Source organism: Cnephaeus nilssonii, assembly GCF_951640355.1.
Source record: "Cnephaeus nilssonii genome assembly, chromosome: 19".
Classification (NCBI taxonomy): domain Eukaryota; kingdom Metazoa; phylum Chordata; class Mammalia; order Chiroptera; family Vespertilionidae; genus Cnephaeus; species Cnephaeus nilssonii.
In genome coordinates, this window is record NC_137090.1 from 2249154 (window position 1) to 2274011 (window position 24858).

General features: G+C 46.5%; 1 protein-coding gene across 2 annotated transcripts in view; it reads right to left on the minus strand.

Moving 5' to 3' along the window:
* Positions 1-24858, minus strand: part of TNRC6C (trinucleotide repeat containing adaptor 6C) — a 77392-nt gene that overhangs the window by 49175 nt on the left and 3359 nt on the right. For both annotated transcript variants that reach the window (XM_079796805.1, XM_079796806.1), the window contains exon 2: positions 295-394. In XM_079796805.1, the coding sequence (XP_079652931.1) occupies positions 295-357 (63 nt within the window). In that variant the 5' untranslated portion in view covers positions 358-394. The remainder of the gene's footprint in view (positions 1-294; positions 395-24858) is intronic.

Here is a 24858-nt window from a genome sequence, read left to right on the forward strand (position 1 = left end):
GTTGTTCTGGACAGTTCATCTCAAGGAGAACAGTATGAACATTCTTTACTTCTGATCACCGAAACCACCTTCTTTGAAACACAGCTCTCCCACTTCCAGGTCTTTAAGGCAGACATGCCATAGTGGTCACCCTATACTTATTTCATAGCGCAATAACTATTTTTTGTTAATTACAGATTTAGCACCTTAACTTCTAAAAGTAAGAAAATGCAATTCTGTAACGTGATGGCCATGACAATGCAAATGCAACATGGGATGATCGCAAAGACAATGAGGCAGCGACTGCAGCCAAACCTTTTTCTGAGCACCTTCCTTCTTTTTCTTTTCTTCCTGCTTTTTCTTTTTCTTTTCTTCCATCAAACGTTCCTCTTTTTGTGTTTCTTGTTCTTTCTCCCTGTTAAGTAGAAAGAAAAGTGGCATCAGCACAATGTCCCTCTTAAATCTATATAAAACCCTAATATGCAAATAGACCGAACGGCGGAACAACCGAACAACCAGTCGCTATGAGGTGTGCTGACGACCAGGGGGTGCGTGCGGAACATGGCAGGCGTGGCCGCGGCGGGATGGTGGAGCAGGTGAGTGGGAGTGCCAGACCAAGCCGGGGCACCAGTCGCTGTCATCAGGGCAAGCCTCTGGTGATTACTGAAAATTCGTTGCTCCCATGCGCCACAGTCCCACCCAGCGCTCGCACATGCTGCCAGTGCCAGCCCCGGCCCGGCTTGCACCTACCCTGATCACCCCTCAGGGCTTCTCCACCTCCCCCTGCTCCTGAGGGGTGATCAGGGCAGCTGCCACCGCTCATACCCGCTGATGGTGCCGGCCCTGCTTGCACCCACTGCTGGCGCCAGCCCCAATCGCTCTGTGCCATCAGCGGGGTACGAGTGGGGCCGGCGCTGTCAGCGCGTGGGAGCGGGATGGCGGGAGCAGGGCTGCTGGCACAGCCTCGCGGCCCACAGTTCCTTTCAAGGTGCACGAATTCGTGCACTGGGCCCCTAGTCAAAGAAAACACACATTATCTTCGGAGAGCTGGAGCCAGACAATGTTTCGCGTGTCTGAGGGCCTGGGAGAAGAGGTGGCGTGCCTCCGTACTGCTGCAAGGCCCTCTGCTCTGGCGGCCCGGCTGCTCATTCACTCAGCCCACACCTGAACACCAGCCTTTGCTTAGGCTAAGAGTACGAGATGGAGTAAGACACAGCTCCCAACAGTCCAGCCCAGGCCTCTTAGGGACCAGTCATCAGAACCCTGGGGAACCTATTAAACACGAAGGTTCCTGGGCTCCACCCGGCCCCACCAAACCAGAATCGTTGGCAGGGGACCTTTTCCGCACAGACCCTGCACTCCGGCCTCCTGCTGCTTGTCCCCCGACACTCATCCCTCATGGCCCTCTCCAATGCCACGGCCCTCCCAACCAGGACACCCTGTGGTCCATGCCTGCTGCTTTACTGCCCCCCTTCCTCTGCACACTGCATGCTGAACCATGCAGTGCAGCCGGCCACCAGGAGGGTGGCACCAGGGCCCCGTTCCTGTGAGCCACGCCACTGGTGAGCTGGGCCTGTGCTCCAAGCAGTGCTGCCTGCTGCCCAGCGACTGCGGACAGCTCTGGCCTGGGCAAACCAGAGGCTGCTCTGCCATGCAGTGGGCTGCAGTGTACCTTCCTCAAGGAGAGGGAAGCCCAGCCTGGAGAGCTGTGACTCATTACCGTAGGGCAGGGTGGGGAACACCCAGCCCAAGGGCGTAGAAGGCGGGAAAAACCATTTCGTTTCGCCCTGCCAAGGCGTCAGGGGGGAGCTAATTAAACGTTTGCCCAAATCGAGCAGGCTAATTGTGAAGTTGATAATTCTGTGTGGCCCTCGAATGATGTTATAAATATCCTAATGGCCTGTGGCAGAAAAAAGGTTCCCACCCGTCTTAGATGATACTTTCCAGGAATATTTTCAAGTTAAAAGGTGGGGAGACACTAAGAAATCTGAATTCACAACATCAAAAAAAAAACCAGGCATGTAGTGGTCACCACCCTATTGCTCCTTTTTTGTTTTGTTTTATTAATCCTTACCAGAGGATATTTTTTCCCATTGATTTTTAGAGAGAGTGGAAGGGTGGGGAAGAGACAACTGGTGGCCTCCCACACGCACCCTGACCAGGGCGGGAATGGAACCTGCAATCCAGGTACAGGCTCTCGACTGGAATTAAATCTGCGACCCTTCAGTGCTCGGGCCGGCGCTCTAACCACTTAGCAACACTGGCCAGGGTCCCATTGCTATATTGTCTTAATCTGCATACAGCACAATGAAAGCCTTAAATTATCTCCAGATATTAAACTTACAGCAGGCAAGTATAGCTACATTATTAAAAGGTATTCAATAGAAAATGGAAAATGGTTTTTGCTTAATTCTATTACTCTGAAAATTAAATTAATTAAAGCCAGCTATTCCCCCAGCAGTACAGTTAAGGTTTTACTGTAACAGTGAAATAAAATGCTGTAAATAAGGAGCTCATGGCTCATGTAGTTGGGAGGTATCTTACACTTTCCCGCCTGAGCTCACGTTTATATGACAAAGCACAATCCAAGGTATGCTCTTCAACAACGTTCATCTCATTTTCCCCAGCGAGCAGTAATTCCTCCTACTTCTAACTCGCAGTGTACAATTCTGCCACTTCCCATTAGTAACTAAAAAACCAACATCGAATCACAGTTTCCTCTGTGAAGTAACACGTGTTCACGGAAAAAACCAACACAATATGAAAGATACACAGCAAGACAGACCCCTCCCGCGCCCACAGGCCCTCCTCGGGAGCGTTAGCCGCCCTGCCTGTGCCCACGCTGACCTGTCCCTCACAAAGAGCGGCGGGAGCAGAGGGCCACTCTCGCTGCCTTCCCTTCTCACTAACCCACCGTCCGCCAGGAAGGGACGCGTCCCTCCCCATCTCCAAATCCTGGCTTGGATTTGCTCTCTCTTGACTTAGCGACTGGAGACATTGGCAATGTGACCCTAGAGTGATGGATCTGGGTCTGGTCCTTACAATAACCCTGTCTCCCACCCCATCACAACCCTCAGTACAATCCATAAATGCTGTTTGCTTTCTAAAGAGCATATAAATGCCCTCCGGAGCTGCGGAGCACACCGCCATTACGTTTTACTCCTTGTGCAGCTGTTTCCACTGTCTGCCTTCTCCTCTCGCACTAATTTCCTTACACGGTTCTGCTTTCACCCCACCTTTCTCCCACTGCATTCCCGGTTCTTCCCGGGCCCTCAGCCCGCTCGCTCCAGGCCGGGAGCGCCCTGCCAGAGCTCTCATATCCTCTGCTTTGTTTATATTGTAAAGTTTTTAATTGTGATCAACTACACATAGAGTTTACCACCTCCACCCTCTGGAGGCGTGCAGCGCAGGAAGGGACATGCACTGGTACACAGCCCCCAGCTTTTCACCTGCAAACGGCCCAGCACTGCCCTCTGCCCCTCCCCGCCCCGGCAACCACCATCTCCTCTCACTAATTTGACTAGTACTTACGGTGGGGCTGGTTTGCATTTCCCTGACTAGTGATGTTGAGCATCTTGTCACACGCTTGTTGGGCATTTGTGTAGCTTTCTGGAGCCTGTATTGCTCTGTTACCTTTAAATAAAACGTGTTTGTATCACCGTACCATTTCTATCAACCAGACTGTTACCGTGGGAAGAACTTACAGACTGAGCAGAAGGAACCACACATGCAAACTCCTCAGCAAAACGTCACGCCCACCCAGGATGCTGGTTTCAACATATCAGCTCGGTCGCCTGGGACTCCCTTGTTGAGTTATGCCCTCGATTTGCTGTAAACCCTCAAGCGCCTTTTCTAGAAAGCGTGTATGGGGGGTGATTTTTGGAGACCATGTGTGTCTAAAAATGGCTTTCAGCTACCTTTTGGTTTCAGAGATGACGTGGCTGAATCCAGAATTCTAGGTTGAGAATGAGCTTGGAAGGCACTGTGCCGCTGCATCCGAATACCCCTAGCACCTACTCAGGAGAAGTCTGAGCCAGTGTGCTTTCCGGCCCTTTTAGGTGATTTTCTAAGCCTCTCTCTATCCCTAGAATCCTGACATTTCGTGATGCGCGTGGTCTCTATCTGCTCCATTATTTGTGCTTAGTATTTGGCTGATGCTTTCACTACAGCATTTTTTTTCTCACTTTTTGCACCAGAGACAGAAAGAGGGCTGGTTTGTAACAAGTACTTTCTGAACAATGGCATTAAGTGCTCTGGGATTTCAGGAGTGAACATGGCAGAGTTCATATGCTTTCAAGGATATTCATATAAATAATGAGTCACACCACTGATTGCTATTACAACAGCGAGATGTACGGATGCAGTCAGAGCGAGGAGAGGACATGTACGCCTGCGTGGGCGATGCCTCCTGCCTGTGTCATCTCCCCGCTACAGTCGGGCTGCACGTCCTGGCTGTCACAAGCAGCGTGCTTTCTGTCCTCTGCGCGGCGAGCACCTTGGTGGCAGAAGTCTTCTGCTCTGTGGCACCAAGACAAGCCTGTCATCACCCAAGACGTTTCTGGTGCCGGTTTCTGGCCCACAATCTCAGCTGGAATCCACCCTGGAAAAACCTGCTGTAAGTAAGTACCCTTTCTTTCCTAGGGAAGCGTTACTTTTCTGAAATGATCAAGTAATATTTAATAAGTTTCTCTCTACCTTTTCAGGGCTGGTAAAAAGATTATAAACTTAGATTTGGAAACCTTCTTGCCCCATTGAAAGAGGAAAAAACTAGACCTAGCCGGTTTGGCTCAGTGGATAGAGCGTTGGCCTGCGGACTAAAGGGTCCCAGGTTCAATTCTGGCCAAGGGCACATGCCTGGGTTGTGGGCTTCATCCGTCCCCAGTAGGGGGCGTGCAGAAGGCAGCTGATCGATGATTCTCTCTCATCATTGATGTTTCTATCGCTCTCCCTTCCTCTCTGAAATCAATAAAAATATATATTAAAAAAAAGAAAGAGGAAAAAACTAACAGGTATCAACTATATAGTCAATTGGTACTTTTCTATGTTGAGAAATTGTGAGATGGGTTTATAGTCAAGACTGCAAGGGGAATAAAGAAAAGCGATGATCAGGTTGGGATAATTTCATTTTTAAATTTTAATTTCAACTTTAAATACACAGGGTTTTATATACATTTATATTTAACTTTCCTTGTTTCTCATTTACTTGGCATCCCCTTATCCATCCCCCTTCCCCACATCCACATCGAAGGTCCACTCTTTGCACCTCCCTTCTAGAGGACCCATGTTAACCACCTACTCTACAGCCTTTATCCCCACGCTCACATATCCTGCTTACAACAGCGAGATGTACGAAATGCTGATATATCTTTACAATGCATTTTATTTGACCACTAGAGGCCCGGTGCACGGAATCTGTGCACGGGTAGGGTCCCTAGGCCTGGCCGGAGATCAGGGCTGATCAAGGCCTTCCTTCACCCGGCTGCCCCAGGCTGCTGGCCAGGGCCTTCCTTTGTTCCATGCTGCCCCCTGGTGGTCAGCACATGTCATAGCAGGTGGTTGAACTGGTTGGTTAAACTCCTGAGGGGACAATTTGCATATTAGCCTTTTATTTATATAGGAGGATTGTTTTGTAAAACTGGGATCAAATTATAAACATTTTTGCATCTTGCTTTACTCATTTAGGGGGTTGGGGCGGGTGGGAATCTCTTTCCTTATCCCTCCCCAATCGATAGATTTAATCTATGATTTCTAATAGCTCCACAGTATACTGCGGTGTGAATGTCATATTCTATTCACGCATTCCTCTGTCCATGCACATTCTCTCCTCCCCAGTTACCACTCCCAGCAGCTCCTGCTGGCGAGAACAGCATTGCTTTGATTGGTGTCTGTTTCAGTAGCAGTGGAAACAAGGTAAGTAGAAAACCTGATATGGGGTTCAACTCTGGACCCAGAGATCCCTGATAAATACAGCGTCTCAACTATCTATCTATCTATTTAATTTAGGCTTATTCAGCAAGTGCTGACTGGATTTAGCACTATTTTCTCAAAATGAATCAGGTTCAGTAGACAGTTTTAACAACTATAAAAATTGCTTTAGTATCACTATATTAACATGTCAATTATAAATATAGGGGTTATAAGTAATATTTTTTTAAAACCTCTTCTTATTTCATTTGAGTTTAACGCCACCTCAAATTAAGTCAGAAAATGACCTATACTTTTCAATGTTGCTCCGTTTCAGTCCGCTTATAGAATGATGCCTGCGTATGACACTGTAAATGTGCTTAAAGCAAGAGAATCACATCCCGCGCGGCCTCACATACAGCAGTGCTTGCTGGCCCGTCCTGGGGTGCAGGCTAGAGAGGTTATAAAAAATGAGCAGGAGCCGAAACCGGTTTGGCTCAGTGGATAGAGCGTCGGCCTGCGGACTCAAGGGTCCCAGGTTCGATTCCGGTCAAGGGCATGTACCTTGGTTGCGGGCACATCCCCAGTGGGGGGTGTGCAAGAGGCAGCTGATCGATGTTTCTCTCTCATCGATGTTTCTAACTCTCTATCCCTCTCTCTTCCTCTCTGTAAAAAATCAATAAAATATATTTTAAAAAATGAGCAGGATTTCATTGTTTGCTAGAAAAATTTAAAACCAGTGATAAGCATGCTTTCCCCAAAAGTGTCTGCTTCCAACTGCCACGGAACCGGGAGGCGGGGAAGGGTGCTGTGTATTAATTTACGGCTTCGCAGCTCCGCACAGCTGTTTGGCCGCTCTGGAAACAGATCTGGGCCCCTGAGGCACTTGTTTCTTTGCCAGCTGGCGCGATGCTAAGCTTTTCCAGTAGAGGGCGCCACAGAGCTAGTGGGAGCAGAGGCCTGCAGCCCCACCCCCATCCTGGCCTCCGAATCCAACAATCCCCCTGCACCCCTGCTCAGTGACTTCTCTGCCACCTGGGGTCACAGCTGTGCCCTCCTGCCAATAGGTCAGGACTCAGCCAGGGCAGTGGCTCCTCCTTTGCCTGCTCGTCCACGTTCTTTACAGCTCCCATTCCTTCAGCCGTTTGCCTGAATTTGGCCAATGCCACTTTTTCTAACTCCACAGGATTTCTGTCTAAGACTGGAGGTGCGTTTGGTAAATTTAGAAAAGGCTCTCGTTCGTGATTACACAAGAGAAAGGGCTAAGTCCCAGGGCATACGGCCGCAGGCGAGCACTGAGACATGGAACGCCGCCGGGCAGTTAGCAGTGAGGTCTGGACTGCGGATGATGGCCAGGCAGCTTCTTCTGAAAAACTTCTATAATTCTGCGAACTAAGAGGACTGTTAACTAATTCTGTTTCAGGAGCCATTAAATTACCTCGTGCTCAAAGTTCGATTCTGATTTGCAAGGGCAGGCCCAAGCACAGACGGCAGAAAAGCTTCATGACAACGTGGACAAGGGGACAGTCAACTCAGAAAGAGATGTACCACCTTCCCCCGGGCCCCGCATCTGGATCGCCTGCCACGTCCAGGGTTGGCCTGTGAGGCTGTTAGAAAGAAGGTCTTAAGGGTATGTGCCAGGGTCAAATGCCTGCCTGAACAGTGTCTATACTGAAACCGAAGAAAAAAATATTACTTTTCTATTTTATTTTTAAACCCACACCGGGTTAATATGGGAAAACAAAAACAAAACACAAAGTCTGGCCAGAGCTCCCAGCAGAACCAGCTACCTGATTAAGAAAAACAAGTATCTGTAGTTTGCCATACTGCTCTGACATACCCAGGCTCAGCCTTCGGTCATTATTTCAACAAACACAAAGCAGTGACGTGCTGGACAGTTTGAGACCCTGGCCTGCTTAGTCACATACTCTGTAACTAATAAGTATTTATTAGTCATAGATTGTTGTTTCTGCATCTTAAACTACTGCCTGGGAATTGCCGTCTTACATCAACTCTAATACTCAAAGTACGTGAACTTGTAGAACAGCGTATCCAATATTATATTCATAAAGCAGCTTTAAAAAACAAATGTTTCCCATTACTCCCTCAACGTCAACTTACTGCTAGTTGCCACCACTCTGGCTTTCTGATTGTTTTTTTTTTAGAAAAGTCTAGAAAGGACTTTAACGGGACTGCACCCAGTAACAGATCAACACAGGCACTCAGAGCTAACTAGGCCTGCCCCATAATGAAAGCAGGGAGCAGATATTTGTTACTATTTTATGTTCCTCTTTACAGTTCAGTTCCTCTGTCCTAACGGCTTCTCATTGCCGTGAGAACGCAGGGCTCCCCAGAGAGACGTTTCCCTAGCATGCAGGTCCAGACACAGGTTTGCAGGCCCCTCACACAGGGACGGAGCCAAGTGCCGGGCAGCTTCTTTTATGCCCTGGGCCTGGAGAATGCAAAGGGCGAGGCTTTATCACACCTCCTTCCAGGCAAACGCATGGCAGGAAAATCAGGGAACTCTCAAAATCTCAGCAGTTCTGGGGAGCCAGGCAACAATCCTCAGGGGTAACAAGTCCAACGGAAAAAAGGCCAGGGCAGCGGGCAGGCTGAGGCGGCGGGCTTGGGGAAAACTAATAATAGCAATGGCTGTCATTTACTAAGCATGGGCTAGCGAGTCTTTTAAACAGATGACCTCATTCACTCCTCAAAACAGTCTTGTTGCAACGGACATCACCTGCACGTTACTCTGAAGCTCAGAGGATCCCGTGAGCAGCCCGATGTGACAGTCACTGGCAGAGCTGTCAATCAAGCTGCGGTTGCGTTCATCACACCACGCTGCCTCCCTAAGGAGCACACACTGGGTCACATACCCTTCTCTGCAGTCCAAGAGCCGGAGCATCTGCTCCAGACTTAAGTGGTCAGATGACCTCATCATTTGGAAATTAAGCCAAATCAAGACAATCTCTGAGATGATGCATTAGTTACAGTACAGGCAGAGCTGCTATAACAAAGAGACCCCGGCCCTACTTGGTTTGGCTCTTGGCCTGTGCACCGAAGGGTCCCAGGTTTGATTATGGTCAAGGGCACGTACCTTGGTTACAGGCTCCTCCCTGGCCCAGACCCTGGTCAGAGTGCGTGCAGGAGGCAACCAATCAATGTGTTTCTCTCACATCTATGTTTCTCTCTGTCTTTCCCTCGCTCTTCCACTCTCTCTAAAAATCAATGGAAAATATCCTCAGGTGGATTATAAACAAACAAACAGACCCCAGTCCGGAGGCTGGCCGGGCATCTTCGTTCCATGAGGTCATCCCCACATCCTCTTCATTCACTAAGAGGAAAAGCAGATCTTTCTTTTTTGGATCATGCCCTGGAAGTTCACGAATTTCTGCTCACATCCAATTAACCAGAGCTTATTCACCTGCTCATAGCTAGGCACGAGGAAGGCTGCGGGAAAGCTCTCTAGATGTGCCCTAAGCTGCTTCCACACGGAAGAAGGGGAGACGCCTGCAGGGAAAATGAAGCCTGTGGAGCCCATGGATGGCCTCCCACCTTCTAATGGAGACACAAGGCTTAGAAATGCTTCCGCAGAGTGAGTGAGCACCACCAGGTCCCCAGTCAATCTCCCAGAATGAATGTGTTACAAATACCAAATTTCATCTCACCTAAGATGCCTTCAAATAGAAGACGCACCACCATTTTATGCGCCACTGAGAGAGAGAACCGCGGCCCATAACCACGCTAAGCCGTGTCTGTAAGAGGCACATCAATTTCAGAGATGTTAAAGGCGGGAAATGTGTTTCTTAGAACAAATAAAACGCAGTTTGCCTCTGAAATAACAAATCAAAACTTATCTGCCTTGTGAAATTACTGGGCAAAAATCAATTAAATTTTAGAAGACAAATTTTATAGTCCCTATTAAGCCATTCTTTATGATGATGACATAATAAATAATATATCGAGGCCATACCTAGACTTCAGGAACTTAAAGACCTAACTGGATTCTATGGAAGGACAGCTACCTTCATGTGTGACAGGGCAGGGTTCCCAGGGAGGTGAGCTTAGTTCTGAAGGGTACTGAGCTGAGCCGGCAGGGGAACAAACAACAGGACAGCGGGCGGAGTGTGGCCTGTGGGCGGGGGAGCCGATGAGCAGTGGGCCTAAAGCCTGGGAGCAGGAAAGAAATAAACGCTAGAGCAAGTCTAACAGGGAGACTGAGGCTGAAGTTTTGTTTTTATCCTCAGAACAATGAGAAGCCCCTGAAGAATTTTAAACAAGAGAATAACAATCATACTGTGCTTTTACATGACCATTCTATGCAGAGAGCGGACTATAAGGGGGTGTGGACAAGTGGAAACCAGTGAATAGCTCCTGTTGTCGATCTATGAGTGTAGACTTGGCAGTTTAGATTTGGGGAGCAGCAAAGGATTTGGGGACAGAAAGCAGGGTTTAAAATAGTTAGGAACTGACCTTGGTGGGGAACTGGCTATGAGCATAGAGAGAGGGGGGCATCAAGACCCACCGAGGTTTCTCCCTGGGTGACGGAGTGACAGCATCGCTCACAGAGATAACTATGGAGCAGGAGGAGCGAGTCTCAGATGCCTGAGCAGGAAGCTGGGCAGGGCGCTGGCAGCTAGACACTTCCTCCTGGATCCAGAGGAAACCAATCAGCTGGAGGAAACCTTCAGAGATGTCAAGGCACAGATAGAAATCAAAGCACAGTCACAGGGGAAAACAAGCAGGGGAAAAAGGCGTGGGAATTGACAGAGAAGTGGCTTCAGGAACATCAACATTTAAAGGTCAGGCTCAGAGGGATGCAACAGCCATCCGTCACTTAGGCATCCATTATTTATTAACGCCTGGCCACAATGTGCCAGGTCTCTGGTTTAGGAGTCAGGACATGCAGCGAACCCATTCTGGTTAGAGATATGCCCATGAGGTGGTGATTCACTCTTCAGTGTGATGCGTGCGCACTGAGGGTGCACAGAGCTTGCATATTAGTAAAAGTACAAAGTTTCCTTGAGAAATTAATGTTACTTCTCCCACTAATGGTTCTTCATTTGTAGGCACATGTACCATAAAAGAGATGTAAACATTCAGCGCTCAAACAAGAGCGTCCAACACTGACAAAGCAACTGTGTAGTTTCAAATCCCGTGGGAGCAGCCCGTAAGGTCTGAAATGCAGACAGCAGCACCCACTGGAAAAGATGCCAGTTATCACCAGGCCCTCTGGAGTCTGAAGATGCTCAGTCGAAAGAGAAACGGGGGAGCTGCGCGTTTCTAACCAGGGAGTCACTGAAGCACAGGAGCGGCCTCCTGTGAGAGCAGACGGACAGAGGGCACTCCAGAGGAGAGATGCGGATCTGGGAAGAAGACGCAGGGAAGGAGGAGCGGGTAAGCACTGATAATCGCACCGCACCGCTGGGTACAGGTGACCGCCGTCGTCTTACTCTCAATGACGCTCAGCTCAGCTCAGGGCATTTTCTAAACTCAGAGATGGTTGAAATAATTCTTTATACACAATTTCATATTCTGCTTTTTTTCATTTATAACAAGGTATTCTCACACTAAACAAATGTATTTTCATTAATATAACTTTTAATGACAACACAATACTGTCATTGTGTGGATAGATCATAATTTTCTTAATAATTCCCATGTTGTTTATTTGGGGGTTTCCATTTTACACTTTTTCCGTCACAAATCCCCTTTTGTGTAGTTTGTTCTATGCTTGCGACTATTGTCGTGGGAGATTTCCAGCAGCACAGCAGCCTTAATGAAACAAAAGGATATAATTAAGGGTTTCAGTACTTATAACCAAACTGTTATCCAAAAGCATTTTAATAATCTAGATTTTTATTAGCTGAGTACAAGAGTGCTTATTTCAAAACACCCTCCCAAGCACTGAGATTACAATTTGTAATCTTGGTTAATCAGATAGAAAAAGTATCTCACTGGCTTTAATTGGCAATTCTTTGATTATTAATAAACATATTTCCCCATATTTGTTAACCTGAATGAATTCATTTTCTGTGAATTCACTGTTTATATCTCCTGGCCTATCCACTGGGTTCTTAGGGGATTTTTTAAAATCAATTTATAAGAGTTTATATGTAAAATGTTAACCATGTTGTATATAATTTTTTCCCATTTTTAATTTGCTTTAATTATTTTTGGCATTCAGATATTTTCATTTCCCATAAATCCCATGAAAATTTTTTATGAAATACTTAGTGCAGAAATATTTCCTAAATTTATTTTTATTCCCTAGATTTCCTTTCTTTAATATACAGATGAGGCTTTATTTAAAATTCATTCAGGTGTACGGTAAACACTGGGTTTACTCTGGTTTCTTTAGAAACAAACAGTGAACAGAGTGCCTGGGCACCCCTTGCACCCAGGACTAAACGACCGCTCCTTGCTCTGCTCATTTGTGACCCTGACTCTCCATCTATCAGTCACAACTAACAGAGGGGCCTGAAGGCCATTCTGCTGCATTAACACCCGTGGGCTTCTGCCAGGCCCCACAGTCCTGATTATCCCCGTTTTTAAAACTTGTGGTTATTTGTTACCACTAGTTTCTCTCGTTACTCTTTTAAAAATTATTTAAGTACTAGTGTCCCGGTGCACAGATCCGTGCACACTGAAAGGAAATTAATTAGAAGAAATATTTTAATATCACTATTTGCCCTTTCTCTATAATGGAAGTATCAATCAAATTCAGGATCAACAGTGACAAATCAAAACACACACGTGCGATTGGCGCCAGCAAGAGCTTTATATGTATCGCGCATGTGCGAGTCAACTTAGCCTCTTATATATATGGCCCTCAGCCCCCCTGGGAAAGGGGCTGCATCTGCTGCCACCCACTCCCGCCCCCCCCCCCCCCCCCCCCGGCCCGGCCGCAATCAGGTGATCGGGGCCGGCCGGCCAGGGGGAGTTACCAGGAGGCTGGCCGGCAGGCCCCATCAGCAATCAGGGCCCGCGGGCTGGGGGCAGCTCCTGTGCAGAACGCCTGCCCCTTCGTGTGTCATAGTGACCAGTCGTTCCGTCGTAACAGTCACTTAGGCTTTTATATATATAGATAATAAACTTGCTTAATTAGACCTGCTTTCTGATTTAGCTAAATTTTTTTCAGGCCAGTCAAGCACCCCAACTTCTCTTACAGGTAATTGTCAGCAACACAGTAAATATCAACATGAAGCAAATTATTATTGTAGATCACGCAGGGAGAACAAAGGGTAAAATATTTAACTGTATCAGTGTTTGACCATATTCTGCACAGTGAGAAAACCTGAAGTCATTTTCAAGTTCCACCATTTCTTCTTTTCAGTCGGGTCAAGTTTCTAAACTTTCTAAATCTCATTTTTCTGGTTAATGAAAAAAAAAAAAAAGGATTCCACTGAGTCTCCTATCTACCTACTCCAGGACTTCTGTGAGGATCAAATGAGATGAGGCATGAGAAAATGCTTCATAGACATTTGGTTGCACCTGGCTATAAAGCAAGTCGTGTTGTGTTCCTGGGCTGAAGAAACTCCAAGGAGGCTAGCTGCTAGGGAAAGGAAGCCAGGCGTTGCTACATGATGTCATTACCCGGTGCCCACAGCGACCATTTCCGGGCTGGGCTGGGTTGTGGGCTGCACTTTGTGCTATGGGGTCTTGGCAGCGTTGGCCCCAGACTTTTAGCCTTCCAGATGAAATTTACAACCATTTTGTTATGTTCCAAAAGAAAACTATGTATTTTTTTTTTTTTTATTGATTTTTTACAGAGAGGAAGAGAGAGGGATAGAGAGTTAGAAACATCGATGAGAGAGAGACATCGATCAGCTGCCTCCTGCACAACCCCCCCTGGGGACGTGCCCGCAACCAAGGTACATGCCCTTGACCGGAATCGAACCTGGAACCTTTCAGTCCGCAGGCCGACGCTCTATCCACTGAGCCAAACCGGTTTCGGCAAAAAACTATGTATTTTTAAAAAATTAGAACTGCTTTAAACCTGCAAATTATTTGAACTGAAAACTCTGTAGGATTTTATTTTCCTGCTTGAGAAAAATCTGTTTATTTCTCTCCTCTCAGTGACAATGTCCTTTTCTTCATATTCATTTCCTATATATGTTAAGCTCATTTCTAGGGATTTTATATTTTCTTGTTACTATGTATGGTATCAATATTCCATGAATCACCTAACTCAGTGGTCGGCAAACTGCAGCTCGCGAGCCACATGTGGCTCTTTGGCCCCTGGAGTGTGGCTCTTCCACAAAACACCACGTGTGGGTGCGCACGTACAGTGCGACTGAAACTTCGTGGCCCATGCGCAGAAGTCGGTTTTCGGCTCTCAAAAGAAATTTCAATCGTTGTACTGTTGATATTTGGCTCTGCGGACTAATGAGTTTGCTGACCACTGCCCTAACTGGTTACTGCTGGTAGGTATCTGGCCAGGTTACTGAGTGATCTATATTGCATCAAGTAACTCTTTAGCTCACGCGTCCTCAAACTACGGCCCGCGGGCCACATGCGGGTGTTTTTGCCGTTTTGTTTTTTTACTTCAAAATAAGATATGTGCAGTGTGCATAGGAATTTGTTCATAGTTTTTTTTTAAGCTATAGTCCGGCCCTCCAACGGTCTGAGGGACAGTGAACTGGCCCCCTGTTTAAAAAGTTTGAGGACCCCTGCTTCAGCTGATCACCTTGAGTTTTCTGGGTATACAATCTATAAACAAAACCGTCTTTTCACCTTTTATTCCTTATTTCTATTTCATATTGTGGTAGGCAGAATGTTGAGATTTTCTCTCCACCCCGAGATTCCTGGCCCCTGGTGTACACCCAGATCCTCAGCTCCAGTACCACACGGCTGGGCTTAGATGGACTGGAATTTACACAGACTGGGGATGAGAGACGCTGGCACAGTCCATTGCTTTGGCCACTCAGCTTCCATATACATTGTCCCCACACCGAACTACATAGACCATCAAAACAACGGTTTGCACCGGACAGCATGTACCTATCTTCCCATAAATGAAGACGCTCTGCCTTCCCCCAAAGTGAGGAGCCACAGTCCTAAGAGCCATTGTAACCATCACTGCTACACTCCTTACTCCTTGCATTCAGTGCAGTCCCACTGAACAGTGTTCTCAAAGGCTAAATTAACTCCCAATAATTTGGATGTAAAATAAGGGGAAGAAGAAAAAAAGTTAACATACAGATATAAGCAGCAAAGAAAAAACCTCACTTCTGCGCCTGGTCCTGAGGTCATGATGGTGTCATGACTTCCTTTTCCACTGTCCATCCCCGCTTTCTTTTGTCCTCAATCAGAACCTCAGCTAAGCAGGGTCCTCAACATGACAGGACCACCCCCACCTTCAATCCTGAAGAATCGGACTCAACAGCTCTGCCTTGCGGGGCCGGGGGGAGAGGGTCTTGCAGATTTTCCTTATTCTTTAATGTTGAGCGTAGCAGTACTTCCTAAGGCACACTTCAGAGAATCCTGCCACAGACATTTAAAGCTATGAATTTCCCTCGGAGTACCATTTAGCTGTAGCACATAACAATTTTGATATGTTGTGTTTTCTTTTTTAATTCGGTTCAGAATATTTCTAACTTTCCTTGTGATCTCTCCTTTGTTGTTGGTTATTTAAAAACCCGTCTAATTTCTTATGGATTACGCATGGAGAGAGAGAGAGGAGGAAGAGGACTCCAACGGTTTGACTGGAGCTGACAGTTAGGGAGAAGAGGGAATTACAGATTTAAATAATGCTTCTTATAAACACATCAAAGTTAGTGTTGCGGGCTTTATATTTTTAAAGCCCAAAATTATACTATTTGGGGCTGTGAATCCATTAGACACAGGAGATTTATGTAACATCCATCAGGTAAATGGGAGGTGTGAGCCAGAAAGAGGCCTGGGGTCCCGGGCCGATGAGGCGGAAGTGCTCTTTGAGCGGCACGCGGAGGAGGCAAGCGGATACGCAGACGCTACATCTGGGAGCGGTCCAGGCTGGTGACATAAAGCTTAGGAGTCTTCAGGTATGTGTGGCATTTAAAGCCACGGGACAGAATGAGGTCACCAAAGGCGAGTGTCAATGGCGAAGAGGATGTTCACATGCGTAAAGGTGGGAAGGTTTCACGAAGGAGTCTGGTGCTATGCTAGGTATGCTGGGACATTGAGAATTTGACCTGGCAAGGACAGACGCCAATTTAAGCTCCTTAAGCCATGGATGTGAAGTAAATGTTATCACATGATAGCATGTGACTAATGGAGGTGTTAATAATTACCAGATAATGATATCAAGAGACCTAGGTGTCCAGCTAGACATTTAAAAACATGGACATATTAGTATTAGGCTTACAGCATATATGTTTACTAAAATGCTAACATCCTGACATTGTCCGAATACCTAAACAAGATCCGTACCCCCCACGCCTATTTTTTCTGTACCCACAAGTCTCTCTACCAACCACGCACTTAACATCGCTCTCTTCTGGAAACGTGACCAACCACGCACTTAACATCGCTCTCTTGTGGAAACGTGAATCTAAGTAAAGAAGCACAACTGCCGGCCCGCCCCCGTCAGAGAGCGAAAGGAAAGGCAGCACGCTGCTCCAAAGGCGAGGCCGAGTCTCCTCGCCTCCGGTCCGGGCGCTTGCGCCGCTCCATTCTTTCCCACCGTGTGGGGAGGAACCAGGAGGAAGATATAATGCAGAAGGAAATGGGTCAAGTGAGGGAAATTGCTTTCCAACTGAGGGTTTCGATGGGAGAGGAAGCGGCTGAATGAGATGGAAGAAAGGCAGCCATCGCCCATTCATATGCTGCTCTTCTTTATCAAAGGCAGCTCACTGCCTGCCTTCCCCATTAACTAAAAGGTGACACAGATTTTCATAGAAATGTCTTCCCACTTGATATAATGTGGATCAGAACTAGAGCCCCTTTAAGTAGGCTTCATCTGTTTCAGTAACGTTAATTTTCAAATAATGCTTCAAGCAAACCCTGCTGCTGTGGCGGAAAAACCTGTAAGAGCTCCCTGCATCCGACCCGCGCCTGCCCAGGCTGCTTTTCAGACGCAGAGCGGACAGTCAGGGAGAAGAGGGGATTACAAATTTAAATAATGCTTCTTATAAGCACATCAAAGTTAGTGTTGCGGGCTTTATATTTTTAAAGCCCAAAATTATACTATTTGGGGCTGTCACCCCATTAGACACAGGAGATTTATGTAACATTTGATAACTTTTTAATTAAAGCAGATCAGATGCGTAGACCAGATCTGGGCCCCAGAGAGCTCTTAGATCCCACACAGTGGGACCCTCCTCTGTCTGAATGAGCTGATGACAGAGCTCCGGTGCCTTAAGCGAGGTACGATGGTGAGACTGTACTTGGCACATGGTAAGAACGCAAAAGCTATAGCTGTTATGAAGTTCAGAATCCTTTCTCCAGCTGTGAATTTGTATCTTCCAAGCAACAGGCTCTGGGACACAATACATCGAAACGAAAGAAAGCAGACCCTATTGTCTCAAACCAGGCCTTAACTCCCATCTATGAAGTTCAAAGTTGCAGGAAAGAAAATGTAAACAAACAAACAAACAAAAACCCTCCCAAAACAAATGGAAAAAAACCTGAAAAGGTGAAAGCAAATTTTAAAAAGGAGAGGGGAAGGTTATGGGAAATGCAAATAAAAGGCTTGAAAAGCTTTTGAGCGATCCTAAAGTCTGAATTCTGAAATTGATGCCCACTAATTTGAGACTTAGCTGGGAAATCACAAATTAATGAGAAATAGCCATTTTCGTAGGCTGCAGGATTTATGTAATCAAAATTCTGCCACTGCAGGGTATTAAATCGGCAGTGTAGTAAATTAATCACATTTAATACTTTTGCTAAAGGAATACTTAAATTATGAGTGAACATAAATTGATTTCAAGAAAAAGAATGCTGACAATATCCTTTTAAAGTCTGATCTGATTTCCACACAGCCCTCCCTGAGCAGACGAGCTCAGCAAGTGTAACACATGCTCCGTGGACATCCTGGGTTGGCCAGAATGATCGCAGGGGGTCGTATCTGAAGGTGGTCACCAGATCTGTGAAAGGCAAACCAGGAGTTATTTTGTAAAATTTTATCATACCTAAAATTCAAACGTCCCTAAGAAATGTCACATTATTTCTTCACAAGTTGGTTGGTGGCACTTACCCAGGGGCCTCAGGGAAAGGGAACTGCCCATTCCCATGGGCACCCCCAGAAGACAGTGCAAGGTGCCCCCTGAGGGCACTGAGACCATCACCCATGCGCCTCTCCTCACACCTGAAGGGAAGCCCACAGGGAGGCTGACTATTCGGAATTATGGTTGGCTACCACCCTAAAGGCTAAAGGAGGCAAAGAACTCATGTACCAACTTCTTCCCTTCCCCTGCCATCACCTATGGAAGCAAAATCTCTGAAGAAACAGATGACTCAAAATAAAAATGAAAATTTTAATCTTAGCACCCACAATATATTGTACAAATACAAAAATGTTATCTCTGCTATCAAGTAACTCAAAATCTAACAGAGAAATTACTGATAATGAAGGTTTTCTGCAAAGCACTCATCCGTAGGGCTCTGCTTGAGTTTAAAGTCTAAAATGAATAGAGAGAATAAATCATGCTCGTCAATTAAACATAAAACCGTAACATATACACAGGTACATGGTGAGCAGGTTCTTATTCCTCACCCAACTGTGAGATAAATATTTTTGTTTGTTTTAAAGCTTCCTCATTCCACTCTACAGGAAGGTTAAAAAAGTCCTTTTTTTTTTTTAGTTTTATTTTCTTTGTTAAAAAAGAATCTATTATCACTTAAGTTTAAGGAATCTATTAAGTTTATCTAACCTTTAACAAGCTCTAGTAACTTCAACACAGACATTACTAATACTGGTATATATTTATGTTATAATCTGATCTTATGTTTCCTGGAAATACATTGATGATTTGTTTTTTTCTATTTTCTGTCAATATTGTGCCAATACCCACAACATTTACAATATATTTGGGACTGTTACGTAAGTCTGAGTTAAGATTTTTTTATGGGTATGGTACTCAGAAAATTCCATTTCATTGGGAATATTCACCATAATTAACAGCAGAGCCCTGTCATTACATGGCTCATTACATAGTTGGATTAATGCTGAGTCAGATCTCTACCCCAGACCCTCACACAATAAACTCCTCTGAAATGCTCTCTTCTGCGCTCCCTTCTCCACAGCCTGGGAGGACTCGCTGTGAGACACTGGACGGAGCAGTGTGTGGGTCTACACAGCAGTAACAGAAGGTGCTGGGAAGGTGTGGCACTGGGACATGCTTGTAAAAACATTCTAGACACACGCTTGATGCGCACATGGCCTGCACTTATCTCCAGCACGTGGGCTTTATTTTCTTAAGTATCTTCCTACATGGTAATGTTAGAATGGTTATCTCATTAAATAAAGCAGTATGCAGTTTAAAATGTAAGCATGCAAATAATAGCAATGGGAGAAGTACTGAGAGGGAGGAGGGAATGAGTCTAGAAGCTCTGTGGTTCCCACCAAAAATGACGTAAGTAAATAAAGGACTCAGTGCCCGGGGAGACCGGCCTTTAAGATGGGCTCCTTCACGCGCTGAAGGCCCCCGCACACTCCACGAACAGTCCTGGGTGCCTGACCTCTTAGCACTCAGCCCTCCCACAGCCCTCGCCAAGCAGGCTGTCCTGTCGGGTCTGCTGACTCTCCCCGCGCATGTCCACGCCTGCATCACCTTGGAGGCAGCTGCAACAGCCATGGTTTCATGCTTCCGACTTAACCTCCATCGACTACTCCTCGGCTCAGAGGAAGTTCCTCATCTACCACTGAGTTTACATCATGCCCATCAAGTTCCCACGAAGCCCCTTTAAACCTCACTGCCAACACAAGCCTCCACTTACAGACCTGTCATTTTTTCAATAAAAATACTGAGTCCAAGGTGCTATGCCAGTCACTTTCCAAAATGTTCCCCAACATGACTTGTCCATTCGTCTCCTTGTAGAATATCCCTTCTAACCAGCCAAAGTCTGCCCACCTTCCAGGACCCTGCCAGTGAAGTCTTGCCTGACCTCTGACCCCTGCGCCTCTTCCCTCTCTCCACACTCCCCACGTCTGTCCCACTGAACTAGAAGGTGGCTTGGAGGGGAAGCAATGTTTGGTAGTCACAAAGGTTTGGGAAAGACGAGGCTGATCATATTTCTTTTGCTGCTGAACTCCTCCGAGCATCTAATCCATTCACACGCCTCTTCCAGAGGGGAGACATGGCACACGGCTCCCTAACTGCCCCCCACAGGCTTCCGTTAACTCAAGGAAGCCGCCCGCATCCACCTGCTGCTTTGCTCTGTTCTCCTGCGGCTGCCTGTCTCCCTCCCCTGTCTCCCTCCGTAGGGCGCCCCCGGAGGGCAGGAGCTGTGCCCTTGCCGTGGCTTCTGCGCAGGAAGGAAGGTGCAGCGGTGAGGCGGGCTTCAGAAGCGGCGGGCGGTGAGAGCCAGCCGCCGCAGCAGAGGACCCACCCACACTAAGGCTCTGACTTCAGGCAAATGACTCGCCCCGTCAGCCTTGCTTCCCCCGACCCCGGTGACAGTGCTCCCTTACGGGGTGCTGCTGAGCCGCACACGCTCCTCAGTGTCCAGCAGGCACGCGCTAGCGTCACCGCACACAAGTCAGAGGGGGCGAGGCTCATTTAAACGCCATTCAAATCCTCCACGCTACCAGGTGGACCGGGTAATGCGGATTTTGTAATCAAAGAAAACACCACAATTTCAAGAGAAACATCAAAAGTGCTTTACTCAAAGTAATGTCCATCGCTAGCTACACATTCCCCCATCTTCAGGTAATTTGTGGATACCGTCCCAATAGAACTTTTCTCGTTTTGAGGCAGACCATTCAGAGACCCAATTTTCCACTTCTTCCTACATTTTTGAAGTGCTGCTCAGAAAGTGCGTGTGCCATCGATCGGAACAAGTGGTCATCTGAAGGAGCAAGGTCTGGTGAACACGGAGGGTGGGTTCATACTTCCCAGGCAAGATCTTTTAACGTGTCTTTAACTGGTTTTGAAGTGTGTGATGGTGCGTCATCACGAAGCAAAATTACTTTGCCGTGTCTTCTGGCACATTCTGGTCCTTTCACAATCACAGTGTGATTTCAACTTGATATTTGTTGTCAGTATTAACGGCTTCACCTGGTTTTAGAAGCTCCTAATACACCACACCTTCCTGATCCCACCAAACGCAGAGCATTGCTTTCTTTCCGAAGCGATATGGCCTTGCAGTCGATGTTGGTGGTTGACCTGGATCAACCCATGATTCTGTGCGTTTGGGATTCTCAAAATAAATCCACTTTTCATCACCAGTCACGATTTGATGCAAAAAAGACTTTCTTTCATGCCATTGAAGCAACATTTTACTGATGACTTTTCGGTTTTCCATTTGTCTTTCGTTCATTTTCCTTCCTTTAAAATCTTTCCCATTGCTTGTAAACCATCGGAAATTGCTTGCTGAGCAACGTTTAATCTTTCTGCAAGTTGTTTTTGAGTTTGACACCCCTCTTCATCCAATAATGCTTGTAATTGTTGGTCTTCAAACTTTTTTGGTTGACCTGGACGTTCTTTGTCTTTCACATCGAAATCATCACTTTTAAAGCGTTTAAACCAGCGTTCACAAGTATCTTGAGATGGAGCATGTCCACCATAAGCTTCCCGAAGTATTCAGCAGCACTTTTCTTCAAAATAAAGTAATTACAACAAAACAGCATACATATCAAATCGCATATATATCAACCTATGTGTAACTCCATCTACTGAAAACAATCCGCCTTATTAACTGGTGCACCTAGTACTTATCCACAGGGAAGGGATCTGAAGGGGACTGAGTTTACATTCTGGCCTCACCTCCTACAAGCCGTAGGATCTTGTAGACGTAACTTTCCTGGTCTGTCCTCCCGCTCCTCGTCTAGAAAATGAAATAAATAACACCAACCATTTGCTGGGAGCACTGTGAGGATGACAGACACTCATGCCTTTGGCTCACTACCACAGAGTAAATGCTCAAATATCAGCTGTACCCAGTGGCAGATTATTTTTAAGTGAACATCTGGGTCACCTGAGAAGGTGCTTTCTAACTACTCCCACCCCACACGGCTCCTCAGGTGTCCCCAATGACTCAATGTACTTGCTTCCACACAGCCCTCACCTTCCCCCCTCACCTCCTCTCCCCGCCCAGGAAAGCCTCCTTTAAAACCCCAGCCTCCTAAAGAACAAAGCCTATTAAATGCCCTTCCCACACGCTCCCCTGCCCGGCAGTATTTCCCATTTCATCCAGTGTAAGAAACACAACGCGATCAAAGCGGCGATCCCGTGTCCTCACCCCCACCCCAGCAGCTCTGCTAGCACCTTTCACAGCACGAACGGGGAGAAGTGATGAGCTGGGCCTGCGCTGCCATTTCCCCATTTCAGACCTTACTTTATTCCCGATTGCTACTTTAACTTAGATTCCCCGCTTATTAAAAGAGTAATTAAAAAGAAATTATCTTTGGGAATAAAATGTAAACAATACCTTTGCCAGGCGCAACCCAAGCAATTGATTTCTGTGAGACCTTCTTCTTCTTCTTAATAAGAGGCTGTGCACATAGAGGAACCCAGCAAAGCGCACACCCCAGTCATCACCTTGGCACGCAGCTGCGTCTGGCACTAGCCTGGCTGCCCATTTGAAAGGACTCAGCCTCAGGGGTCAGCTGCTGGGAGGACTCTAACTTGATACTGTGGTATTGCAGGCCTGCAGTTCAGGCCTTCAGAGGAAGGACATTATGAAGATATAACACAGCAATAATTTCTAAAATGTTCTAAAGAAGGAAAACGGAGTCTCTAAACAAAAAAAGAGCGGTTCAGCCCTGACTGGTGTGCTCAGTGGTTAGAGCGTTGGCCTGCTCAACAAAGGGTCATGGGTTCAATTCCTGGTCATGTACCTGAGTTGCAGGTTCAATCCCCAGCCCCAGGTAGGGTTTATCTGCAGCCAATTGATGCGTCTCACATCTCTCTCCCCTTCCACTCTCCAAAAAGTCAATGGGAAAAACATCCTCAGATGAGGATTAACAACAACAAATAGATTACTATTCCGTGTTAGTTTTCTAGAGGCTCACCGGGATCATCTCAATTTATACAAACATTTATTGGTCACAGAAAATGCTGTACAGTGCTGATGAGCTGACATATTTGCACACTCTTTCATTTTCCTATTTTGTATAAAAAAATTGAAGTTTTTCTGGTGTAAAAAAAGGTTTACGAGCCGAAACCGGTTTGGCTCAGTGGATAGAGCGTCGGCCTGCGGACTCAAGGGTCCCGGGTTCGATTCCGGTCAAGGGCATGTACCTTGGTTGCGGGCACATCCCCAGTGGGGGGTGTGCAAGAGGCAGCTGGTCGATGTTTCTCTCTCATCGATGTTTCTAGCTCTCTATCCCTCTCTCTTCCTCTCTGTAAAAAATCAATAAAATATATTTAAAAAAAAAAAAAAAAAGGTTTACGAGGAAGTAAGGTGGGAACCGGCCACACCAGTTCCATTCACCTGGGAGACAGATGCCGGATGACTCTGGGGGCTGTGCTGTGGCCCAGGCGCCCCAGGCCTGTCCCTCTCCAACAGAAGTGTCTCAGCAGAGAGGCCAACGTGGAGGGAGGCCTGTGAAGGACAACTCACCACGCCCTATTTCCTAGAGCAAGTATGTGAACCCATCGCCGAGAAGAAACATTTCCGAAGCTGCATTCCTGCCCACCGGAATCCTTACTGGATCTTACAAAGCCGGGTCCCAGGGCACAGCTGGAATTCGGAGCCAGCACAGAATACTGAGTTCACAGCAGCGGTGCCACTGCCTCCCGGGCCAAGCCTCCTGCGGCGGCTCGCAGCCACAGGCCAGGGTGCGAGCGCTATCTGGGCCGCAGCAGTGATGCTCCGGGCTGGGTGCCAGCTCGCCAGGCTCTCCCACAGCCGTGTCTGCGGCTACAGAGGAGAAGCCTCCTTAACGCAGCTCCCCAGCCCTGCAGGAGCTCTGTCCTCCTCTGAAAGCAGCTGTGGCCAAGAAAGAATTTTTAGTAAAACTCCAAAAACGGCACGAAGGGTATGAATTTTTCACCATGTTTTTAACGTGCAAAAGCTTGTCACATCCCAGTTGGAGAATTTAAAAAATCAATTACAGTTCAAATGCATGATTTACACAACAGAAAACTTATAGGAGTATATTAATCAATTTGTTCAAACAAGTTCAGAGGGCAAGGATTACATATTTCTTGGTTTCAATGTCAGGCATACAATTTCTATACAAGGTTATATCGTTATTTCTGACAAGTAACCTTTATATCTTTAAGTAATTGTATTCCTGAAAAGCTGTACATAAGGTGAATGTTTGTAATTGAGAACATCTTTATTGTATTAAAGTCTATTTAAAGAAAGCTCATTGTATATTATTTTGCAAAATAAAGAATTCTCTCTTCATGACTGAACAATTATTTAATTTGTAAAATTTTAGATAATCATAATTAGACTGGCTTAAAGAAAATCTGAAATCTACCTTTAAAAAAAGGCTAGCTCTCATTTGATGGTCTGCTCTCCCTACTTCAACCTATGACATCTTCAACCAAAAATAAGGTATTAAGTGTCTTAATTAAGCAACTAAAACCCTTTACTGTGAAATCAGCCATCATGAAACTAGAACACAGCACCAGTACTCACAAGATTTCTATAACTTAAGAAGGCCCTCTGAAACAGAGCTAGAATAAAAGGTAAAAACCCATTTGATTGTCTCAAAATCATGAGGTGAGAAGCCAAGACGATTTCAATGAAAGACAACAAACCCAAATGAAAGTTACCTGGTTCCCCACTCCCATGAAGAACCGTCTATGCAGTCTGCTCAGGGCCCTCCTGCCCGGCGTCCTGGCCTCCTCTGGGTCCCCAGGCTTCTGTCACTGCCCC